Genomic DNA, 22,712 nt, shown 5'->3' on the forward strand with positions numbered 1-22,712 from the left:
TCGAAGCGTCAGCTTTTACACTCTCCCACCGACGCAGCACCAGGAACCCTTTAGTTCCACAAAAGGATACATTCTTGTTTGTAAACGGAAAAATAGCGACTTGACTACTACAGTGTTTCTAAAAGTCCTAATCATAGAAATCACTGACGGATTGTAACGTTCGATTATGTTCAGCTGCTTCAGTCCACAGCTGACTCGACTGAATGACACAAGCTGTGCTCTGAACACATCCGCATTTCATCACATTTGTGACAGAGTTTGACGTTATGATCGTTAGTATCATAGGAGTCCTTCACCGAGTGTTATTAGCGCTTCAATCCATTTTAACAGTTTTTTTTTAATAATATATACAGACAGGAATTATTAAAAAAAAAGAATCGAAGAAGGTAAAGTAATACAAAATTTACCCACCCACTGCTTTTATTCAAAGCAGGACATTGGTTCACCTTGATATCTATCACAACTTCTTTTGCTGAATATTTTTTTTCAAGAGACGGATTCTTAAGTAGAATAAAATAGTTATGATTTGCTTAACACACAGTATCACAAGCACGCAATTTTACATCCATCGAGTTTACTAGTACAACATATTTACCTAGAATATCAATTAAGATAAAGCGTTTCCATATTATTCGTCATATGAAAATACATTTTTGTTAACAATATACCTAACGTGACACCTGTAGGTAGGGTTCTCCGTATATAATAGATAAACTAATTCATCAAAACTATTTATGTCGTAAGTCATTTATCATTTATAGGTCCAGATACAGCAAAGTCGGCCATATGACAGCTAATATGTTAATATCGAAAACTTCGTGCTGTTGAAAGCCTGTTAGGCTAACATGGACGCACGAAACCGCAAAATGGCTTTGACAATTTTTGTTTCTAGCCTGGTTTTGTTAGCATCCGCAGATAAAAGAAATTTCACATGTGGTAAGTTATACAGCTACTCAGTCTATAAGAACATTCAAGATGTAAACAAAACCAAACCCTGAAAAAAACCGTATAAAGTAAGTTGTGTAAAAAAGTAGTAGATGTAAATTGTGTTGATTAAGGAACTGTCCTAGTTCGCTCAATATCATCGCAACCATTAACACCATCTTTCTACGCCGTAACTACATCAAATGGAGGAATCATCTTAAACAAGATATTTTCTAAGTGATCTATATCGTTTCGGGGGAAATTGAATTAATTCACTCTTCACCATTTTGTTTATCAAGCGTGTCAAAGTAAATTCTTTTTTCAACCCTAAATTAAACTAATACAGAGAATAGGAGAGAGTTTGGAAAAAGTTCAGCCGAGCAAAAGACCACTTAATCAGAAAAGAAACAACTAAAATATTGCAGTAAATTTAAAAGTAAATCGCTCTACCCTTAATGAAAGTACAGGCAGAGGAAGCTAGTTTCCTGAAGTTCCGTAGCCGTGCAAATCCTGCATGTTCTTTGCCGGTTTTGTAACTTGAATTTTGTAAAATAGGTTTTCACCGTATTTTTCTTTTCTCCTTGTGACCAAATAGGATTTATAAATAATGGAAATGCAGAAGAATCTGAGGCATTGAAGTTTGTTGTGTCCCAAAGTAACACAAAAAACAACATCTCAATAACATTAAAGGTTTTAAATACATCAACTTCTGTAGGTCTATTTGACCAAGGTAAGAAATCTAGACAAAGGGTATATCATTCTTTCTACGAGTTCTGGATAATAACCTCCATGAAAATACCATGCACTCTAACATGAGGCATCAATCATGATTCCACTAAAACAACAGAATGGTCCTACAACCTTATTAAACCTTATTATAAATTCAAAACTCCATATTAGTTCTACCCAAACTAGTATAGGACAGTTTTTCATAACAGGTACAAAGAAGGATAATAGCTAAGCCTGATGGTTTCGTCATCATTAGCAAGAATTAAATAAAAGGATAAAGAACTGGCATGGGTACAAGACAACTCAAATATTTAATTACCGTTAACAAAATTAATTTAAATGGATGACAGATAGCTGGCATGGATACAATTTAGTTTAACTGGTTAATTATCATTCTTTGCAGCTGTTTCGGTGCTTCGCCAACAAAACGTCACCATACTCGTTGAGGGAAGCCATTTAAAAGTCTCCGCATGCGCAATCTCTTTGGTAATGGGTGTTTCTGTCATTCGCCTCCATGGAAGCAACGGACAGTTTGACCAGTGTGAGAATGTAGTGGATATGTCAGCGGGATACAGATATTTCGCGCATGCAACATTTGATGCATTGAGCATACTGAAATGGCGGAAAATTCTATTGATCTTTGATGGTAATTTGAAACAAACTAGCATAAGGTTATGACAGAGAACTTATCAACCAAAGTAAAAAATCTATATACCTGTAGTGTTGGACCCGAAACCCCACAATTCATCCCATGAAGTGCATCGCTCATGTTATCTTACCCATTACGTCTTATTGTTATGCAACCCTCCTATCCTGAAGTTTTCTTGCCAGGAATCTTCAGGCTGTTTATTCCTACTTTCCAAGAATTTTTTCAGTGAGCTGTTAAGCTTACGTTATAAAACTTAGCTTTGATGCGTTTCGTTTTGTCTGTTGACACAGAGAGTCGCTTCTTTGAGGCTGGATATTTCTACCTCAACTATAAGAAGTCAACGCTCACCATGGATTTAATTCAGGTGCCCGAGACAAAATACGCTGAAGACAGAGAAAGAAAAATATGGCAAATAACAGAACAGATACAAAGCTACCAACCGGAAAGTATTCTTCTCTACACAGGGAAGGAAAACACAGATATGTTTTTGCAACAGGTGAGGGAAGTATTCAAATATCAAAACTCATTAATTTGACTGATTAAGTGCCAGTGGATGCGACGATCACTAACACAACATTACCGGTAGTTATAACAATCGTTTTCTTTTATTTTTTTTTCTACGAGGAAACATTTCTCATTTTCACACTTGACGACGATCTCACATTAAGAGAGTTTGGTTATTATGCAGGATCTACTGTCACGGTTGGATCTTCTTTTTTTAGAGTATTCTTGCTAACTCTCTGGGCCTTCAGCAGTCTCATCCATAAAATTTGAGCAGACGATACGTTATCAGAATCTCTACTCTCCACCATTACCAGAAAACAAAAGATTACCTCTTGCAGAAGTACATTAAGTACTTTTGGGGAAAAAAATCTTGCAATCAGCCAAAGTTCAAAGGAGTCATACGCAGTTACGGTTTTTTATTTCATTTGTGTCAGGTTCCTCGTCAAAGGCATTTTCCGTATCAGTGGATCCTCCAAGAACAGGTACCAAATAACTTGAGTATGCAGCACTTGAAAGCATGAAGCTCTTCATTAATTATAAGTGAAATGTTATTGAAGACTCTGATCATGAATTTGACTCGTTCGTTTGCACAGGTATCCCAACACCAGAGAAGTCTTCCTGACAATGTAGTCTTGGCATTTAAGCTTCCATACGAAAGCAGCTTTGTTAATAAACTCTTTGGATCAGCAGAACAAGAAAAACTCAAATATATCAACAAGGTAAAATTGTTGCAAACTTAGGAGTCATGACATTGTTAGATAAATAAATCTTCTTTTCGCAGTAATGATTATCAGATGATTTTCTTACAAATTAAATGGTGGTCTAGTTCACATGCAGTTATTTGGGTGACCAACCATGGTCTTCGAGTTTTATTTATACGTCATTTTTAGCTTTATAGATCTAGACAACAGTAAAACTTAACCTTTTCCTTATCAAGGGACTTTGACTAAAATATTTAGTAACTAGTTAAGTTTGGTGAACAGTAAAACATTCAAGAAGCTGTCTACCGATCGCTCTTTTCTTGTTGATAATATTTGTTGCAAGATCACAGTCAAGCATCATATGATGTTCATTAAAAATAACAAGAAAATTAAATCAATGTCAACTAAAGAAATAATAGGCGAGCTAAAGTGAGTATCTCATATACCTATGCAATATGACAATAGGCCAGCGCCATACGAGTTTTTTAGCTAGCCGGCTTACAAGTCTTACAACGATAAAACAATTATTCACTCTTTTCACTTCCGTTCCGTCATCATCGGGTTTCTGTGACTAAATTCCTTCAAATTTTTCCTCAGGATTATGTTGCTGTGGCACACGATGCAATAAACGTTATTACCGAAGCTTTAAATGAGAAGCCTTGTTTGTCACTGAATGGAAATGATAGACTCTTACCTGATACAGAGATGTTTGACTGCATGAGAAAGGTGATAAGTCTGGTCTGAATTATTAATTTCTGTTCATGAAACACAATCGCTCGTCTCTTTTAATCTATCAATTTTCAAAATTGTCGAAATTGTCTTCAGTTTGAAATTTCCGAGTTCAAGTTTTGAGAAGTGTATTCTTTATCAGTGGATCTTCCGAGGAAGCCACTGTTTAGCGCGTTTAAGTGCAAATTTTTGTTCCAACTGTTTACCACGTGTGGGGGGTATCCTGATGTGCGTTGTTCCCCTAGTACATCACCTGATGGGAATTCTAGGAGAGATCGTAAAAGGGTTGTATCAGCATTCTCAGATTACTCTGCCATTTGCACCGACTCCATACAGGTCTTTCGATATCACGGATTACTAGTGGAGTTTATGTGATTTCTAAATAGGAGTTACCTGATCTTTGTATGTGAAGTTTGTTTGTCTTTTCTAAGGTTACATTCAACGGTATGACTGGGTCTGTGCAGTTTGATAACAGCGGAAGGCGAACAGACGTCTCCCTGGAAATCTTAAATCTTCGAAATGATTCTTTCGAAAAGGTAAGATGAAGTTGATCAGATTGAAAAGTATGGGTTTTATCTTATTAGGTTACCCACAGATGCAGTGACATATACCCCATTCACACCAGCAAAACATGTTTTGTTAAACTGGTTTTCATTGAATGAAAATTATAAACAGAGAACTGAAGGACTTGATTTTCCATTGGATTCAACTACTTGCTAACTTGCATTTCCAATGTGCTACATTCAAGTAAAAAATATTCGGTTAAATAGTTTCTATGAAGAAAAAAAAAATTAAACTGTGTTTAACAAAACAACTTTTAAACATGTTTAAGCTTTGGTGTGAATGGGGCATTAGTTTAAATACTTAAAAGAAATACATCAAAATGATAAACCTTCGGTCTGTCAACTTCCATCTCCAGTCCCCTCCTTATTTCAAAGTTTCACATAAGTTACTATAATTAACACTTTCCAGGCCAGCTCTTCGTATGTTTTTTTTTCTTTTTCACTGTAGATTGGTTGTTGGAATTCAACGGAACGAGCAGTTCTTTTTGAAGATCCATTACCAAACACTTTACCAGGATCGTCAAGTGATGGAGAAGTAAAAGGCAGACATTTTAGGATTGTATATGTTGAGGTATTTGTATTAAGAAGATTGCAAGTGCGTTGAAAGGTATTATCATTTACTACGGGAAGTAGCTTAGTGATTGTAGATCGCAACGCCTTACATTCTTTTTAGTTTGTTTATTGTTCTTGTGCAAGAGTGCTAATTGTAGTAAAATTTTGTGTGCGCTTTCTTTGTGTCATTGCGTAACGTTGCATAACGTAGCATGTAGTCAACCGTATTGTTCATCGTAGTTTGGTGCAGTTTTTGAAGTGTAGTTTCGTCGAGTGTAGTTTCGTATATTTGTTCTTTTCGCTTCGTGCAGTTTGTTCACCACTAGGCAGGATCTATAACATCGCAACAAATGTAAGTTTTGTATCATGTAGCTTTCTTCGTTGTTTTCGTTGTAGCTTTCCTTGTGTACTTAGTCTAGTTTATATTGTAATAGTTTTCGTTCGCTGTTTTATTTGCAGTTTTAACCGTACCGTGTCGTTTCGTTCCGCGTTAAAAATTGCGCTAGAATTAGTTAGTATTAGTCACCAGTGGCAGTTACAGTGATTATATTCAAGAAAGTTTGTATCTAAGTAACCAACTGTAATAGGCCCTTATTTTTAAGCCTTGAGGCAACTTTCAAAAATTCAGTGCTAGTTATGTCATAGAAAACTGAAATCAAATATAATTAATTCAGTCTCTCGGTATATTCTATCCCTCTCTGATGGCATTCGTTTAACACCCTTTTTTCCTTCGTGAAAAACAAAATAGGATCCACCATTTATAATGCCAAAGAAGAATGAAGATGGGACGATTTCACTTCAAGGATACTCTATTGATCTTCTCAAGGAGCTGTCTCGATCACTCGGGTTTACATATGAAATGTATCCTTCGCCAGATGGATTTTATGGAACAGTGACGGAAAATGGAACTTGGAACGGCATGATAAGACAGATTTTAGACGGGGTAATTAGCTGAAAAGTTGACTCTCTTCTCCAAAAAGCACCAGATGTTATACTAACCTTTTACAGTAGATAAAATCATCGTAACTCAGATGACAACCACCGTAATTAGTAAAAGGTTAAAAAGAAAACGCCTATGAAGAAATAAACTCTTACTGACATTGATGCCCGTAAAAGATAAACAGCCACCAGATCAGACCTTTTTTAAGGTAGGCGGAAGGCAGCGCAAAATGTGAGTGACGAGCGAGGCATCAAGTGCGAAAAAAACTGAATACCAAAACAAATTAGAGGTAACAGCATGACAGTGTACAGCTAAAATCCCTGACTTAGATCTTAAAAGTTAAACTGACGACAAAAACGTTCACTTTTGCCTTCTTTAAGAATGCGAACATGGCGGCTGGATCGATTGCCATCACTGAAACCAGAGAAAAGGTGGTGGATTTCACTGTTCCGTTCATGTATTATACTGACGATCTACTGGTGAAGAAGACATCAACAGAGACAACTGATTTACTGCAGTTCATGCATCCATTTGAAAATGGCGTCTGGATCGCTACTCTGGGAGTAGTGGCACTCATCTCTATTGCTGTCTTCGTATTGAATTACTTCAGTCCTTATGGATACAAAGATGAAAATGGTAGAGGAACATCAGAGGAGTTTAATTTCTTCAACAGTATGTGGTTTTCTTTGGCCTGCATGCTGCAGCAAGGAGGAGATAACACACCGAGGAATTTATCAGGTAATGTTAGTACAGATATCCACACTGCAATTATTACCACTCATAAGGTGAACTACAGATATAACACATGTGCTATCTGTGCTATGCTATTTTGTTCTTACATTGGTTTTGCGTGCGAAGGAGAAGCCAACGCAACGCGGTATTCTCATCACTCTATCGTGCATTTTCGCGCATTTTGTGATCTAGAATGAAGACTATGGTAGGCTAAAATGTATTTTGTCTGGAGTTCATTTAAAACCAATGACTAATCTGGAACTTTCAAATGCGCTCGCTCACGATGCAAAACTTGTTCTTTCATTCATAACGTAGAGAAAATATCGGGACCCAAGAGATCTATTAAGATCACTGATCACTTTACGTGTACCTCCGCCAATGTTATTTACTGCATAACTTGCACTTATTGAAATAAGTTATACATCGGCGAAACAGGAAGACGACTAGGTGGCCGATTCTGAGAACACCTTCGCGACGTGGAAAGAAATGACAAGGACGCATCCAAACCAGTCGCTGGACACTTTAATCTCCCTAATCATTCTAAATAGCATATGGCAGTCTGCGGCCTTTCCTTACATCTAAGAAGTTTGGAAAAGCCGCAAAACACTAGAACAAAAATTTATCTTCCAAATCGGCACCCTTAATCCCCACGGAATCAACGAGCGCTTTTTATTCAACTAATTTATTTCTGTTTTCTCGTCACCATATTCACACCAATGGCGTAGGTACACTTTCTGCATATAAACCCACAACCTACAATAGATTCCTCCAATCGCTCTGACGAAGGGCTAACGCTCGAAACGTCAGCTTTTTTACCCTTTACGATGGCTAATTTACGTTTTCAACTTAGTTGTTAACACTAAATTACCTAAATGCATTTTGTCTCGCTCTCTTGCACGCTCGCTTTATTGTTCAGACCGTTACTTTCTCAAAGCTAGACAATAAAATAATATAGAAATGGCTTCTCAAAATCGCTCATAGTTCAAGTTCTTTTAACCAGTTAGCGCGTTCAGTACCAAAGGTATTGCTCATTGGTCGTAACTTGTTCACAGATCACCATCTATTATTTCGGGCTGATAAAAATATTAAGAATTCGGCTAAGCCAAGAATATAGAAAAGGAATTTGATTGTTGTGTATCAATAAAAAGGCAGTTTCATATATATTTGATAACAGCGTTTACTGGTATTTTCATCTCTTTGTCACGCTCTGTGGCGCATTTTGCGGGCTAAAATGGAGATTTGTGAAGACTAATATGCAATTCCACCCGATCGCATGCTCGCGTGATTGTTCAGACCATGTTGTTGTTATTTTTTTCCATTAATTATTTTATCAAAGCCTTACATAGTGATAAAATAGTTATACAGTTATAGAGTAATGCAGCCTAGAGGCTCCGGCTAAAATGACTATGATTCGAACCCAAATCATATTTATGCCTGAGAACATGAACCCCATTGTTTTATTAACTGCGAGTTTGTCCCTATTTCACTTCAGGTCGAATTCTGGCCGGTTGCTACTGGTTCTGTATAGTTATCTGGGTCTCAACATACACAGCCAACCTTGCTGCCTTCCTTACTGTGAAAAATGCAGTTCAGCCAATCAACAGTCTGAACGATATTTTAAAAACCTCCTACAAAGTGGCAGTTGTCTCTTCCACCAGTATTCATTCAGCATTTAAGAAAACTCAGTACGAGCCGCATAGGAAGATTTGGAATAGAATCCAAGCGGAAAAAACATTAGTTAAAAACGCACAAGAAGGAGTCCAGTGGGTTCAAGAGAAGGATAATTTTGCATTTATTCATGACGGACCAGTCCTTGATTACCTCGCCATGCAGCGGCCATGCGGCCTCAGAGTAGGTAAGTGAAATAACTTGAAAGGGCGTGGTCAAAATACCAAAAGCTGTGAGGCTCTCTTGTAGGATTGAATTAGTTAGAATCATCATTGGATTTTCACAGCGAGAGAAAGGGTTGAGTGGCCACGTATGCGACATGACAATTTTTCAGATCCGTTAATCAGCGTCAAAATCAGTCTAACAGTTTTCTAAAATTGTGCCTATTTGTGATTTTCAGTTCCTGGTCTGACCTCGGCCAAAGGTTTCGCCTTGACTTTTAGAGCGTATGACCCTCACACTGATTTATTTACGTTGACTATTCTGCACCTCCATGAGAATCAGTTTCTGGACTCACTGAGACGAAAATGGTGGGATAATAAAAATGCTTGCTCTCAGGAACAAGACACAAGTGAGTCAATAAGGTTTCTAACCATTTCAGTGCTTAGACAAGGGCACTGAACGAGATGTGCATTACATAACATATATTGTTCTTTTCGCATCCCACCACTACGTAAGACCATTACAGGGATTTACATTCTCCTATTTACTTTCGTATGATGACAAATAAAAAACTGGTCTACACTTATTTTCCGAGCATGTGGAATATTTCGTAAGGTCTTACTTGATGTTTGTTTTGTTTGTTTGTTTGTTTTCGTGATCTTTTGTATTTCTCTTACATGAAGATTGTTAAAATTCGTATTTACAGCTTTGTCTCGTAAGCGAATCAGTCTGAAGAGCATGCTGGGAGTTTATATTGTGTTGAGTGCTGGACTAGCAGTTGCCTTGGTGACGCTTGCTGCTGAGATCTACTGGAAAAGAACAGCTAAACACGTACTAACCATCAAAGTTCAAACAGGGAACAGAAGGTTGGTTCGATTATTTTATCAAGGCCTTACACTTCAAAACCTTTTACAAAGCATGAAAGCTAACCTTAAAGGGACTATAAAGGTTGATGATAAAGAATTTGAGTAAGTTAACCTCTTCCATGTACCAACGTGCATTAAACCGAGTGGGTAGTTTAGTGTTAACAACTGAGTTGAAAAAAGTAAATTGGCCGCCGTAAAGGGTAAAAAAGCTGACGTTTCCAGAGTTAGCCCTTCATCAGAGCGATTTAACAACTCAGTTATTAACACTAAATTACCTGCTTTACTCTCCCACCGACGCAGCGCCACAGTTTCTTTAGAAACTTACCCCCTTTATGCATTAAACCGAGTTGAACATCAGTACCCTGGGCAATAATTCAACGTAGTGACCAGTTTAGAGAGACAATTGTGAAAAATTAGATGAATGGTAATTAGTTAACGTAATTATACCGACAGTAAGTAGTCATCACATCTGACATTGACGCTGATTCAAGCCAGAAATACAATAAACTGTATTACTCTCATTAAACATCCTACCAGCAAGTTTGGGGCTAAATAAACAACAATAAATAATACAAAGAATTTATCTTGTTTACAGGCCAGCGAATTCTGCGTTAAGGACAAACTGCACCAGTAGGAATTCAGCAGACTGACTAACATGGAATGAACCTAAATTCTGTAGAGCGAACAACCCAAAAAGAAGGAAATATAAAGATCACCTTGTTTGGAAGTCTGGACTAATAACCCTAGCTCTGTGGTGCTGAGCACTGTTCCTATGCTAAGTAAAAAAGCTAATAGATGACATCAAAACAATAAGAGGAACAAACTTGCACAACTTGCTTCATATTAAGTGATCTGATAAAGCACAAGAACTTCTAATTAACAAATTTCCACCATTTGTGACTCAGTTGAGGGTACAAGGATAAGTATTGATCATGTATTTATAAACGATAGCCTCTATTTGACGCGAAAACATGTCCATTTTTCTTCCACAGATTGTTCAAAAATATAATTTTCCGGACGATCGAGGAAGACAGTCAGCTTTTTATAATATGTTTGAACTCTTAGAGTATCATCACAGGATTTTAAGTAAAATAACTTGAAATAACACAAATGTTGAGCTCCTACGTTTTATTACTTTGTTACACGTCTTTGTGTCCACACTATCAACTTTCAGCGATACTTAGGAGCCATACAGTTATCTTTTGATTTAAGTCAGCAGATAATCAAGTTAGGAGTGGAAGATCTGCATGTTGCAAAAAGTTTCAAATTTTTTAACTGACATTCTACCCTTTTTCGAGGCAGACATTTTCTCTTTGACCACTGAGGTTGGAAGCAACATTTTTACAACGTCAAAAAAACATCCTGAAACATCAACAACAATGTTACATTGATTCACAATTGAACAGATGGGAAATAATAAATTGTGACATTGCTTGCAGCGAGAAGTACATTAAGTCGCAGTTCATTCTTTCATTAAAAGTTTAAGCAAAATGACATGCACAGTTCATGAACACACCCCATCCCTATAAAACTCGATGCCACCCTGAGACATATTGTGCCTACAGGACCTACAAGGAAATACTCCGGTTATCAAAAGGTTTTCTTATATACAAAAAAAAATAAGACAGAGCAGTCTCTTACAAGTTCATTTTCACACCGTTAACGATTGCCTGTACCTTAACAAACTAATATGTTGATGCAAGTTAGTGTTGGTTTGAAAGAACCTTTTTTCCACAAAAAATGATCCAACTGATCAAATTTGATGTTGATTACCACACATCAAAACCTTAAACTGAAGTAGCAAAAGTTGTCAAAGGTGACATCATCAATGCGTTAGTTCCTTACGAGGTCATGAGCTAGAATCAATCAAAATACATGTGCAATTCAGCTTACAATGTAGAGTATTTTCCAGTATGTTTATTCACTCTTGCTGTACTTTTGCTGCTTGTTCAGTATGTTTTATTTGGGGATTTACATCTGAGACAGGAAGTGAGGTCTTCCGTTGTCATCAGGTCTGATTGTCAGAATGTCACATCCAGTTTCAGTCACTAGTAGGGTCTGCTCAAACTGAGCTGACCTCTTGCCATCCTGCAAGGAAAACATGTTGAAGTCGTCACCTGTGTTAAGATGACATAAATGTGCAGTGACAAACTCCTTTTTTTAAGTCTGTCAAGAGGATTCAAATAGTTACACTCACTGGGCTCATATATAAAAGAGAGCCATTATCAAGGCACATGTTTCTGTCATTGTCCAAGGCCTGAGGTTCTTCAGAAGGCAAAACCATCTCATTCACACTCAATTACCTAGGGTTAGAATACATTGCACAAAAACTGTTTCACACCTGTGTAACGGCAGTCCAGTTGTCAGGCCAGATCTCATCTCGCCAAGTTCCTATAATTTTGTCAAAATTAACCAATCAAACCATAGAATTGAATTAATTGGAAGCCACTGTATCACACTAGGTGGGCTACATTAATCACACCTTTGAGTGGAGTTCATATAAATAATTCACGCTACAGTGTTTGTGTGAAAATTTTTCTCCCTAGTTGCATAAGTTTATTGCTAAAATACACAAACAAACCAAGGGAATTGCAAAGGAACAGACAAATAAACAAATTTTCAAAGAAAAAAAAAAGACAAACCAACACATACATCAACCATAGAAAACTAAGGGGTGTAACATTAATTCAATACTTTAGATATCAAGACTCGTGACTTATAACAATAATTACCCAAAAGTGTTTAAATAACCTAACAATGATATAACAAGTACCTTGTGAGATCATCGGTTCAATGGTAAATGTGTGTCCTGGCTTCATTACACCAAAAGCTTTGTTTTCTATAAAATAATGCCATCGTGAATAGAACGCTCTGCACATGATTTGGTTTTAGAGGAAAAATACTGTAATTTCCGGCCGTTTACCCGCGGGTATCTGTTGATTTTGCATTAAACGCGGGCCACTGCGGGTAATAGGGAGGTGCAGGTTATGTGACAATTTTAAAATCTACTGGTAGTTGAAATGTATTAAGAGTGCCACAGAGCTGTACGAAAACATGATGCCGACTCGAGTTTATTTCACGCATAATTAGTTGCGTGACCAACAAATTGTCACGCGTGACAATTGGCACGCGTGAAAACAAAATCTTGATGGTGACAAAAATAATCCAAAGATATCCGGCGCATCAATAACAAATTTCCATTTAACACTAGCTTAAACTAAAGAGAATTTTCCCGTTTTGAGGGACTTGTTAGGCTCGATAGAACCGGAGATATCTATTTTTTTCAGAAATCGCCGACAGTACTTTATAATTCAAGTTTGAACACTCACCCAGCTTTCTTTCAAATCAACATGGCGCTGTACGATCGCTCGCACAAAATGTGGCCACAAGTTCGCATTCTGTCAAGTATGAAACGCTGATATTTGGGCATGGGCCGTTAGTGTTTTTACTGTATAATTTTATCAATAAAGTACATGCTAATACTGACACAGAATTGTGCACGCGCCTGAATTTCTTTGACCTTTAAACTCGACAAAGAAGCTTTCAAGTTTTCAAAAGTTAGATCAGACAACTTTTAAAAGACTGAAATAGTATCACCTTAAAGTCACGTTTTCGCCACCAAAAACATAACGTGCGGGTTATCCACCGTGCGGGTAATTTTTTTCGCCGTGTGCAATAACCGGCCGGTGCGGGTAATCGGCCGTGCGGGTAAACGGCAAGAAATTAAGGTAAGTCATATGAAAATACCTGTGGGCAGAAGCGTAACCATGAAGATTAATGTGTTTGCGAGCTGCTTTGAATTTTAGGAAGCAAGAAAAGAACCACCGCAAAGACAAAGACAACTGCGTTGCATACTTACTTGCATAATGAGGGACACTTGGTGCAGTATGAAACAGCCTGTGATGTGGACGATTTGACACATTAGCACATTACTAATATATCATGGTTGGGTTCTCACAAAGTTGTTATCATAGCAATGCATCAGCACAATCTACATATACTTACTCGTGAATCCCATGGCCACAAAAACTCTTCACAACAGCATAGCCATGAGCTTGGGCATGCTTCTGAATGATGTTACCAATCTCTCTGTATTTCACACCAGGCTTCACTAAGATACAGAAAAGGATTTTAATCAACACTGTAATGCTAACATGACTGTTGCCATCTGTTTCATTGTTGGCACTAAAGTGCTTCCATTTGTCTGCAGACAGAGTCAAATTTCATCAATTACAACAGACGTCATTACTGACCAATCTTTTGGTCACAAGGATGACTGGCAAAACTAATGAAAGCAAGTGGAAAAAAAGACATAATGTTGTGGGTTTCCATACACTTGACAACAATTTAAGTGTTAGGTGGCTATCTATTTCCTCTCATTACAAATACATCTCTGAAAGGATTTATAGAGAGACAAAGAGGGGAATGCCCACTGTTTTTCCCTGATTACTGGGATACCTGTGGTAGCCCAGTCATAAAATGCCTTTGCTTTTTTGTCGTCTTTTTTTTTTTTCCTCCGCCACAAAATGGAAAAATTACCCAGAGGTCATTGGGCCCTCAACACCATGACAACTAACTGTGATCCAATGAGGTGTTCACAAGCTGATCACGCGTGTTATCTTGATGATGATTGACGTTGTCATGCACAGACAGGGCCGAGTCACATGACGAATCACGAGATTTTGCTTGTAAAACTCTTTGGTCAGTTTTGTATTTCAACGTTTTTGGATTGCGATCTCCTGGAGCATTATGGCGCAAACGCGCAAAATACTTACAGACGCATATACAAGTCGTATTAATTGCGGCTAATCCACACTGAAAGATGTTATTGAGCGGTAATTTTGGAACGGATTGAGTCGCGAACGCTTGAAAGCCATGAAAGCCTTGAATGCCTTGTATGCTAAGTATGCCAATGTCTTAGTTGAAAACGTTCACTTGTTGTAAAAAGCAAAATCTGAAACCAAACTGCATACACTTTATGCAATCTATTGAACAACACTGCTACCGTGAGACTGAAGAACATAACTATAATGGATGCAAACTGCTTGTGAAGAAAGACGACATGTTGAATTCACTTGATGGCAAAGAACGTAGCTACGATAACAGTACGAATGGTATTAATTTCACGATCAGAAAGGTGAATCTTATGTTTGTTTTCATTGTAGTTGTATGGATATTCTTTTTTAATAGATACGTGATCCAAAACCCTGTGTTTTTTGTGTATAATGTTATTATGTTAAATATTGTTTACGCAATTGTCTTGTCACAGGCAGCCCAAGCTCACGTCTCGAGTAAAAGCCAACGATTAATTCATGAACGCGTCACGCATTGTGTGACTCGGTGTTAAGTTACGAGAGGAACTGCACGTTATAAGGAATAGTATAGGGAACGAAGTATCGTTGATTTACAACGATACATATTTCGAAATATGAACATTTTTCTCGTAAAATCAATAAAACTTACTCATACCCTGTGTATCCGTTGTATTTTCTGGCAATTTCTACCGTTTTAAGCTTGCTATACCATCACTGTTATTCACGTCATCTACTTTTATGACGTTGGTAAAATCTGTACAGACATCACACCAACCAACTCGCGCGCAAAGTAAGAAGACTATATTGAAGGCTTGAAATAATGTTGCGATCGATTTTCATCAAGAAATGGGCCAGGAATATTCCACAATAGTGCAAATAATCGTGAAGGCGGTCGCAGAAAGCGATTGCGTGACGCTCGGTAAGCTGTAAGATGACATGTTATTATATACCAGACGTAAAAACTCTTCAGATTCTTAGTCTGTATTTTGTACCCAGTCTGCAGTCTATATTTTGTATCCGGTTTGCAGTCTGCTGTCTGCATTTTGTACTAACAGGTATCTGTGGCACCAATACAGTTTATTTTTGGTTACATTTATTCGCAAAACACACCTAATCTACCACAAAATACCTGTGTGTGAGGTAATTCGACATTTTCGTTCTTTCCCACATTAATATTCTTCTCTCCTTTTGTAAGAATGTAGACATCACTCACAATGTTTCAAGTAATCCACCCACCCTACAAAAAAGTAACTCTTGCATGCGTAGCATGCCTATGTTTTGAAATAGGTGTATGCCCTTGGCCAGACTTGAGCGCACTATTTCAGTATACTAGTCCAACACCCGTAGTATCACTACACTTGATTCCAAGGATCCAGTACCATCCAGGTATCCCAGTTACCCTGCTCACAGGGTCTAGTTGTTTATTTTTTTTAATGAAATATCTTTTGAGTTGTTCATTATAAAATGTTGTTAGTACGGAGTGAAGTTCCAATCTCACATTACAAGTTTGACCTGAACAGTTATCATCACCATATGTGACTTTATGACAGAAAATGCACTCAACATTGGAACTTTTACATAATGAATTAGCCTTATTTAATACTAAGGATATCTATCACATTACCTGATGCTATAGCCTGACTTAAACACTCATGTGTAACCTTCACTAACTGTTTGCTGTCCTCTGACACTTCACCAACAAAGAATGTCTCATTCAGATCTCCGTGGAAACCATTGTAATAAATGGTGATGTCGACTACAAAACAAAAATTGAGTAGATTTCAAAATTATAGTTAGCATGAAGCAAGCACTTTCAAGTGTCATTCATCACACTTAAAGTTTGGAAAGAAAAGGGTCTTAACTTTAACTTCCAAGCACAAAAAAGTATTTGTGACTTTGAGTTTGCTCCATAAAACAGTTTTCATAACTGTACTAATGTATCTGTCCATGGTACATGTTAAGTGTTTATCCATTCATGAATAACAGCACTCTAATAGTTATCATAAAGTGTACCATCTAGCCTTGTTTACTATTGTTCACCAACTGGTAAAGTACAGACATTAAAAAAGAAAATTCACTGGCAACTTACTGTTTAAGAGATCCCCATCCTCCAATGGGCGCGTGTCAGGAATACCATGACAGATCACTTCATTTACAGACCTGTTCCAAGAAGAGTATTCAATTCAAAGCTGGGGATTTGAACTTATCTTAAATTAAGCAAATTGGCACTAATGAAATATTTGTGTCAATGCTACACAGCTTGCATGGCCTTGAGAGCAAGAAAGCAAAAACATAAACTTTGAGGTTATTGGTAATATTATTAGAATCTCTGAATCAACCTGGTAACACTAGCAACCAAGATAGGGTATGGGCAATTTTTAAATATCTAGTAGACATATTAGTGTGTTGTGAGATTTTATTATGAAGAAGTAGACAAAACCAACTTACGTGCAACAAGACTTTGGAAATCCATGATAATTGAGAGGAGAAGGATAACAATTCCTCTCAAGACAGGCCTAAAGGATAAGAAGAGCAACGTTTACTCAATTATTCACAAATTTAAGTTAATACAGCAGAATTTGTGAGAAACATTAATGAACGCACTTTCAGACATGCTGGCACAATGCTAATGGTTGCTTCAAAAGAACTTATAATCAAGACAAACTGTGTATTTATTTATATTCTGTACCTCATGTACTATCCTGTCCAATTCATCTGTTGTGATACCAACTTTAATATGCCTTGCTGCTGTATCCAACACTTCCCTTGCCAACTGCAGAAGTAAAATACAATACTTTCAGTTGTAGAATTTCTTAACACAAGTTTATAATAACTTTCAAATAATTTACCCCACAGCTTGTTACACATGAGAGTAATTACACAAAGTCATGTCATTTCTCAATTTCCCTTAAGTATGCTAAGTTTCTACATGTTAAAAAAAAAAAAAAAAGCAAAAAAAGAACCAACCAACCCTCCCAAAGACAAAGTATATAACAACCTCATACTACATTTACAAAACCTACACCAACAGGTAAAGAATAAATCTTACCCTGCATGCCACCTGCATCTTCTCAATTTCCTCCTCATTCAGAACTCTTATCTGCATGCTTTGCTTGGATTTTATCTCTGACAGAGGAACACCTGGTGGAAACATCAAGTACATAGCTAGTCATGCATCTTTGCTTGATTGGTTAACTCAAAAAGTAGTTCTCTGATGTCACTTTAGGGGCAACCAAACTACAGTCCAACCTGTACTAACAGCAAGGTATTAAGCAGTCACCCTGTATTACATAGTCAGTTGTTAAAGTCCTGAATTTGTTTCTTGTTAATCACTGTAATTTTTAGCTTTAGCAAGCTGTCACCTCTATTAAGCAGTTGCAGTCACCCTTAACTCCTAGTCTCAACCACCAGTTTTCAATTGTCCCCCCCCCCCCCATACTGAACAGAAACTGAAAGCAGAACCAATCAAATAATACTAAGAATAATCTTTCAAGTAATTTTTTATCCATGTTTCTCTACCTTAAATCAAAGTACCAGTAAGTACTATTTTCGAATGAGATTCTGCACATGAAGTGGTTAATTATGGCATGAAGTGGCATTGTTTATCATTTTTTATAATACCCCCAATATGTGATACCTGTGTTAAGTAGTCACCCTGCCATTCTCTATGGGTGACCATTGACTACAGGTCCCACTCTGCAGTTATTTACATGAATCATGAATCTCTTGTTTGTATGTTATTTAACTCTTCAAATATCACACAGAAGAGCTTGAATTGGCCAGTAAGACTATTTTTTTATTCATACTGTATGATAATCACAAGGGAAACAATTGGAAAGTTGTAACTTAGCAAAGAGATCTTTCTGATTCCCCATTGTTCAAACTTCTCTTCTAAGAAGTACAGTTTTGAGCATTGAGTCAAATAAATACTATTTTTGCCTTCATTCAAAATCAAACAAACTATAAATCCAGTGACTGCACCTCATTTAGTAGAAGTTCAGTATTTTAAATCTTTGATAAAAAATCAATTTGATTACAAACCATTCTCTGCATAGTCAGGTTTCTGGATGTGATCAGGGACCTCTCGCCTTGGAGACTGAAAATAAATGTTAATTCATAATATAAATTACACAAATGTAATATATTACTAAAAGCTTTTACTATAAATAGTTCACCTTTTCCTTGTATTTGTACAGTTATGAATTAAAACAGATGGCTTTAAAATTAGGTAAGAACAAAAAAGTGGAAGAAGTGAACACTGAGACACCACAAAGACAAAATGACATATACTTAACATTGAACAGACATAAGAAAAGGTTTATCAAAAACTTGCTGAGAGGCACTACCTTTTTTGAACAGTTGCTCCAATTTACTATTTAATTTTCAAGTTGTTATGACTATTTTTTTCCTTTTTTCCATTTTTTTGGGAGGCAGTAAACAGCACCTGCTAAACTTTTTCTTGGGTGTCTTCACTAATGCTTCTTCCAGAGGAGGAAATATTACAAGTGACATAACAAAACTTTGTCTTGTTAGTAAAGCAAAACAAGTAATTTTTTAATTACATGAGCCCAAACAAAATGACTAATTAGAGTCTGAAGTATTTCCTCCTTTATATAATTCAAATATCTAGTTTGTTTAAAGATTATACTCATACACAATACTATACCTGAGGCCAGGGCTTCAGTTTTCCTGTGAATCTATATCCAGGCCATGGATTATAGGTCACTGGTTTATTATTGTCATCTACCAAACAGTTTCATAGAACAATCAAGTCAATGAAAGTTATGTGAAAGGTGACAGGCAGACTTGCTGACAATAAAATTAAACATGTGAAATATTGTGCAAATGATAAACCCTTTAGATTTTTAACATGAGTTGTATTAAGAAAAATATCAATATATGAAAAATGTTTAAAAGATCAATATCTATAACAAATGAAGATAATTGAACACAATAACCACTTCTGATCAGTTATTGAACTGTTGTCAACACGGGTCCTGTTTATGAATTGATGTGGAACCCAGGCTTTGTTTGAGTATAATGTGGTACACCTGTACCTGCAGCTTTAGCTGACTTGTGTACTTTTCTGTGTTCACTCCAGTTCTGCTTGAAGCAATCCTGCAACAAAATGAAGTTCCAAAAGTAAATACAACAATCATATTCACAGGTGTTTGATTTATACTCATCCCTGAAAGGTATCACTTTATAACCAGTATCTCCTTCAATGATCACAGAGACCAGTACAACTATAAGAAGAGTGATTGTTTCATATTAAAGAATTCGCCTGCCTTTAGTAAGGCAGACAATCACAATCAGGTTCTGATGATAATAAGAGGTATTTTCCTTTAAATCCAAATATCCTCAAAATAATGAATCCGATCACATTAATTCTTCCCTAGAGTGACACAAAGTATTATGAAAAGTAGATCAACGATTCCATACCACGAGCAGCAATGGTGAAGATTTTGCAGAACATATTTTTTAAGTTGAGCTTAATTATTAGAACAAGTGCAGAAAATTACTTGTCATAGAGTTTCATTACTAAAAGCACTTTGTATTGACAGAAACAGTGAAAAAAGACTTGTGGAGTGGAAGCAGTGGCGGATGATTAACGACGATTAACGTCGACCATCTCCAAAGAGACTAAAGATTATTCTCAAACAATTTCGAGTCAACTCACAATGCATAGATACGAATCAGTACAAGTCGTATTTAAGCCCTTTCCATTATACATAATGTGGCTGCCACACAAACCCGCCTAAAATGGGCAATTCTTAACCATTACCTGAGCACAGAAGAAACTTCCTTGAATTCCAAGCTTAATACATGTAGGACACTGTAATTTAGCTGGTTGTTGACAGCCAGGACTTTCGCAAGTGCGTATCGCGACAGCCGCCATGATGAACAAAATGATCTAATTTCCAGTCTCATTATTACGAAGCAAGTGAGAGAGAACTGGGGCCACTACTCTTTTAATAGCAACATGATCTCGAGACCGAAATTACGATTATCGTTATTTCTAAATTGGCACCAAATTTATGGATATAGTAATTTCGTGGCACTCTTTACCAATGCTCTTTACTATGGGCGGCCGTCACCACCAAAAATACAAGGATGTCAAATAGATCAGCAAATACAAAGATGGTGTAAGGATCAGCTGCAGGATAGCATAGCTAATAAAGGAATGGCATGGCCAAATTATAGACAGTCTAGTTTTCCTTCGTGAAACAGAACACCCTAAACACGAATAGTTTAGCCAAATGAGAAACGGTCTAGTAGCCCATGTTGAGTTGGATCATGAGATTGTGAAATGGACTAGCTTAATTACGAATAGCTTAGCACTCATTTGCGATACAGTATTCAAACGGTGTAGCGTTGAGTTAAACGGCTCAGGGTAACGTCGAGTAGCACAGCGTACGCACAAACGGTGTAGCGTTGCGTCAAATGGCTCAGCGTAATTTAGAATGGTACAGCGTACACACATATGGTGTAGCGCTGCGGGAAATGGCTCAGCGTAATGTCGAATGGTACAGCGTACATAAAAACAGTGTAGCGTTGTGTAAAATGGCTCAGCGTAATGTCGAATGGTACAGCGTACATACAAACAGTGTAGCGTTGCGTGAAATGGCTTAGAGTAATGTCGAATGGTACAGCGTACATACAAACAGTGTAGCGTTGCGTGAAGTGGCTTAGCATAATGTCGAATGGCACAGCGTACACCCAAATGGTGTAGCGTTGCGTGAAATGGCTCAGCGTAATGTAGAATGGTACAGCGTAGACACAAATAGTGTGGCGTTCGGTCGAATAGCTTTGCAAAACATCAGACGCTCTATCTGAACATTAAATTACTTAGTATTACTTGAAATATTTCGATGTTGTGGCGAATCGTCGTGGCGTGACGTGAAGGCCATGCCATTCCTTTATTAGCTATGCTATCCTGCAGCTGATCCTTAAGCCATCTCTGTATTTGCTGATCTATACGACATCCTTGTATTTTTGGTGGTGACGGCCGCCAAGGCATCTCGCCGAAACCACCAAAAATACAAACCGCAAATGGAACAGCGATCTGCTGGGGGTATGACGTCATCGAATGTGAAGACTGACACGAAATCATTACATGGCGTAGTATAGTCTTCACTTCGCTTTGCCGTAAAGCAGAGCCAATTTGGTACGTTTCTCCTCTTTTTTCACTACTGATATTGCACTTATTCGTTGTCGTTCATGAAAGCGTCAATTAAAATAGCAACGAGACTGAATTCTACCACGATTTGCCGGCCTCCCGGTTTACCACAGTTTGCACGCGTTGGTGGGCCTGAACATGTTTATAGTATTAAGTAGTGTTATGACGTGCATTAAATGTCAATTGTCGAGCTCTCTTTTCTTTCTCCGACTCACGCTTACTTTTCAATGAGAGTCCAACTTCAACGGCTCTTTGAACATTGGAGGAGTACGTGAGAAGTTAAATATTGTGTGTGCCCTGGACGCCATAGTAAGAAAACTGCTGTCCTTGATCTGTTTTGACATTTTTCGATCAAAGTGATATCGGAATGCTTTAATTGATGTGCCGGACGATAAGAGTAAGCTAAGAGAAGACATATTTATTATTTTAAAAAGGTGTACATTATATTGCTTTGTTTATTAATTTTTTCCTGGGTGCAGTGATAGTAAAAGTAATGCACCGTAATGCACGTAGTTGTACGTAATTGTCCAACTTTACATTTCTGTACCTCAACTATTAATTTAACTATTAAACTCAACTATTATTAAAATGTGCATTAAATGTCTATTGCCGAGCTCTCATTTCTTTTCTTTTCTGACTTGCGCTTTCTTTTCAAAGGGAGTTTAACTTCAACGGTTCTTTGAACATTGCAGGAGTACGTGAGAAGTTGGATTTTGTGTGTGCCCTGGACGCCATGGTCACGCAACTCTAGTCAATATATTTGGTGTGTACTGAACTCAGTCTGTAGCAATAATAATAATAAAAATAATAATAATAATAATAATAATAATAATAGTAATAATAATAATCACAAAAATGAATAGTTGAGGTACAGAAATGTAAAAATAAATAAAAATGTAAATAAATACGTCTACCGAAACAAACGACGAAACAGCAAGACGTCCTGTCAATTGTCTGAATTATGCAATAGTTTTTATTCAGCAAGTTGCGACTGTAACA

General features: G+C 37.2%; 2 protein-coding genes across 4 annotated transcripts; one reads left to right on the forward strand and one right to left on the reverse strand.

Moving 5' to 3' along the window:
* The first annotated feature begins 799 nt into the window (after nucleotides 1-799).
* Nucleotides 800-10,827, forward strand: LOC149053895 (glutamate receptor 3-like). The gene is made up of 15 exons (XM_089197651.1): nucleotides 800-936; nucleotides 1,520-1,654; nucleotides 2,057-2,299; nucleotides 2,593-2,798; nucleotides 3,241-3,288; nucleotides 3,400-3,525; nucleotides 4,105-4,233; nucleotides 4,668-4,772; nucleotides 5,248-5,370; nucleotides 6,100-6,294; nucleotides 6,672-7,029; nucleotides 8,516-8,878; nucleotides 9,092-9,262; nucleotides 9,560-9,719; nucleotides 10,315-10,827. The coding sequence occupies exons 1-15, from the start codon at nucleotides 846-848 to the stop codon at nucleotides 10,367-10,369; spliced, it is 2,508 nt and encodes an 835-aa protein (XP_089053777.1). The 5' UTR covers nucleotides 800-845; the 3' UTR covers nucleotides 10,370-10,827.
* A 5-nt stretch (nucleotides 10,828-10,832) lies between these two features.
* LOC113667929 (methionine aminopeptidase 1-like) lies at nucleotides 10,833-21,588 on the reverse strand. Of its 3 annotated transcripts, none has more exons than XR_016184037.1 (14): nucleotides 20,319-21,588; nucleotides 19,591-19,651; nucleotides 19,200-19,276; nucleotides 18,575-18,629; nucleotides 17,583-17,674; nucleotides 17,223-17,306; nucleotides 16,982-17,049; nucleotides 16,623-16,693; nucleotides 16,158-16,289; nucleotides 13,725-13,830; nucleotides 13,579-13,616; nucleotides 12,493-13,466; nucleotides 12,061-12,110; nucleotides 10,833-11,807 (listed from the first exon to the last, which is right to left on the reverse strand). XR_016184037.1 is itself a non-coding variant. In XM_089197670.1 (14 exons), exons 1-14 carry the CDS (start codon nucleotides 20,430-20,432, stop codon nucleotides 11,691-11,693), a joined length of 1,131 nt encoding a protein of 376 aa, XP_089053796.1. In that variant the 5' UTR covers nucleotides 20,433-21,588; the 3' UTR covers nucleotides 10,833-11,690. The 3 variants fall into 3 exon arrangements, 1 of the variants encoding a protein (XP_089053796.1); XM_089197670.1 differs by having other exon boundaries at nucleotides 12,493-12,558; XR_016184038.1 differs by lacking the exon at nucleotides 13,579-13,616 and having other exon boundaries at nucleotides 12,493-12,558.
* Nucleotides 21,589-22,712: the final 1,124 nt, after the last annotated feature.

Source organism: Pocillopora damicornis, chromosome 1 (assembly GCF_964200805.1).
Source record: "Pocillopora damicornis chromosome 1, jaPocDami1.2, whole genome shotgun sequence".
Taxonomy (NCBI): domain Eukaryota; kingdom Metazoa; phylum Cnidaria; class Anthozoa; order Scleractinia; family Pocilloporidae; genus Pocillopora; species Pocillopora damicornis.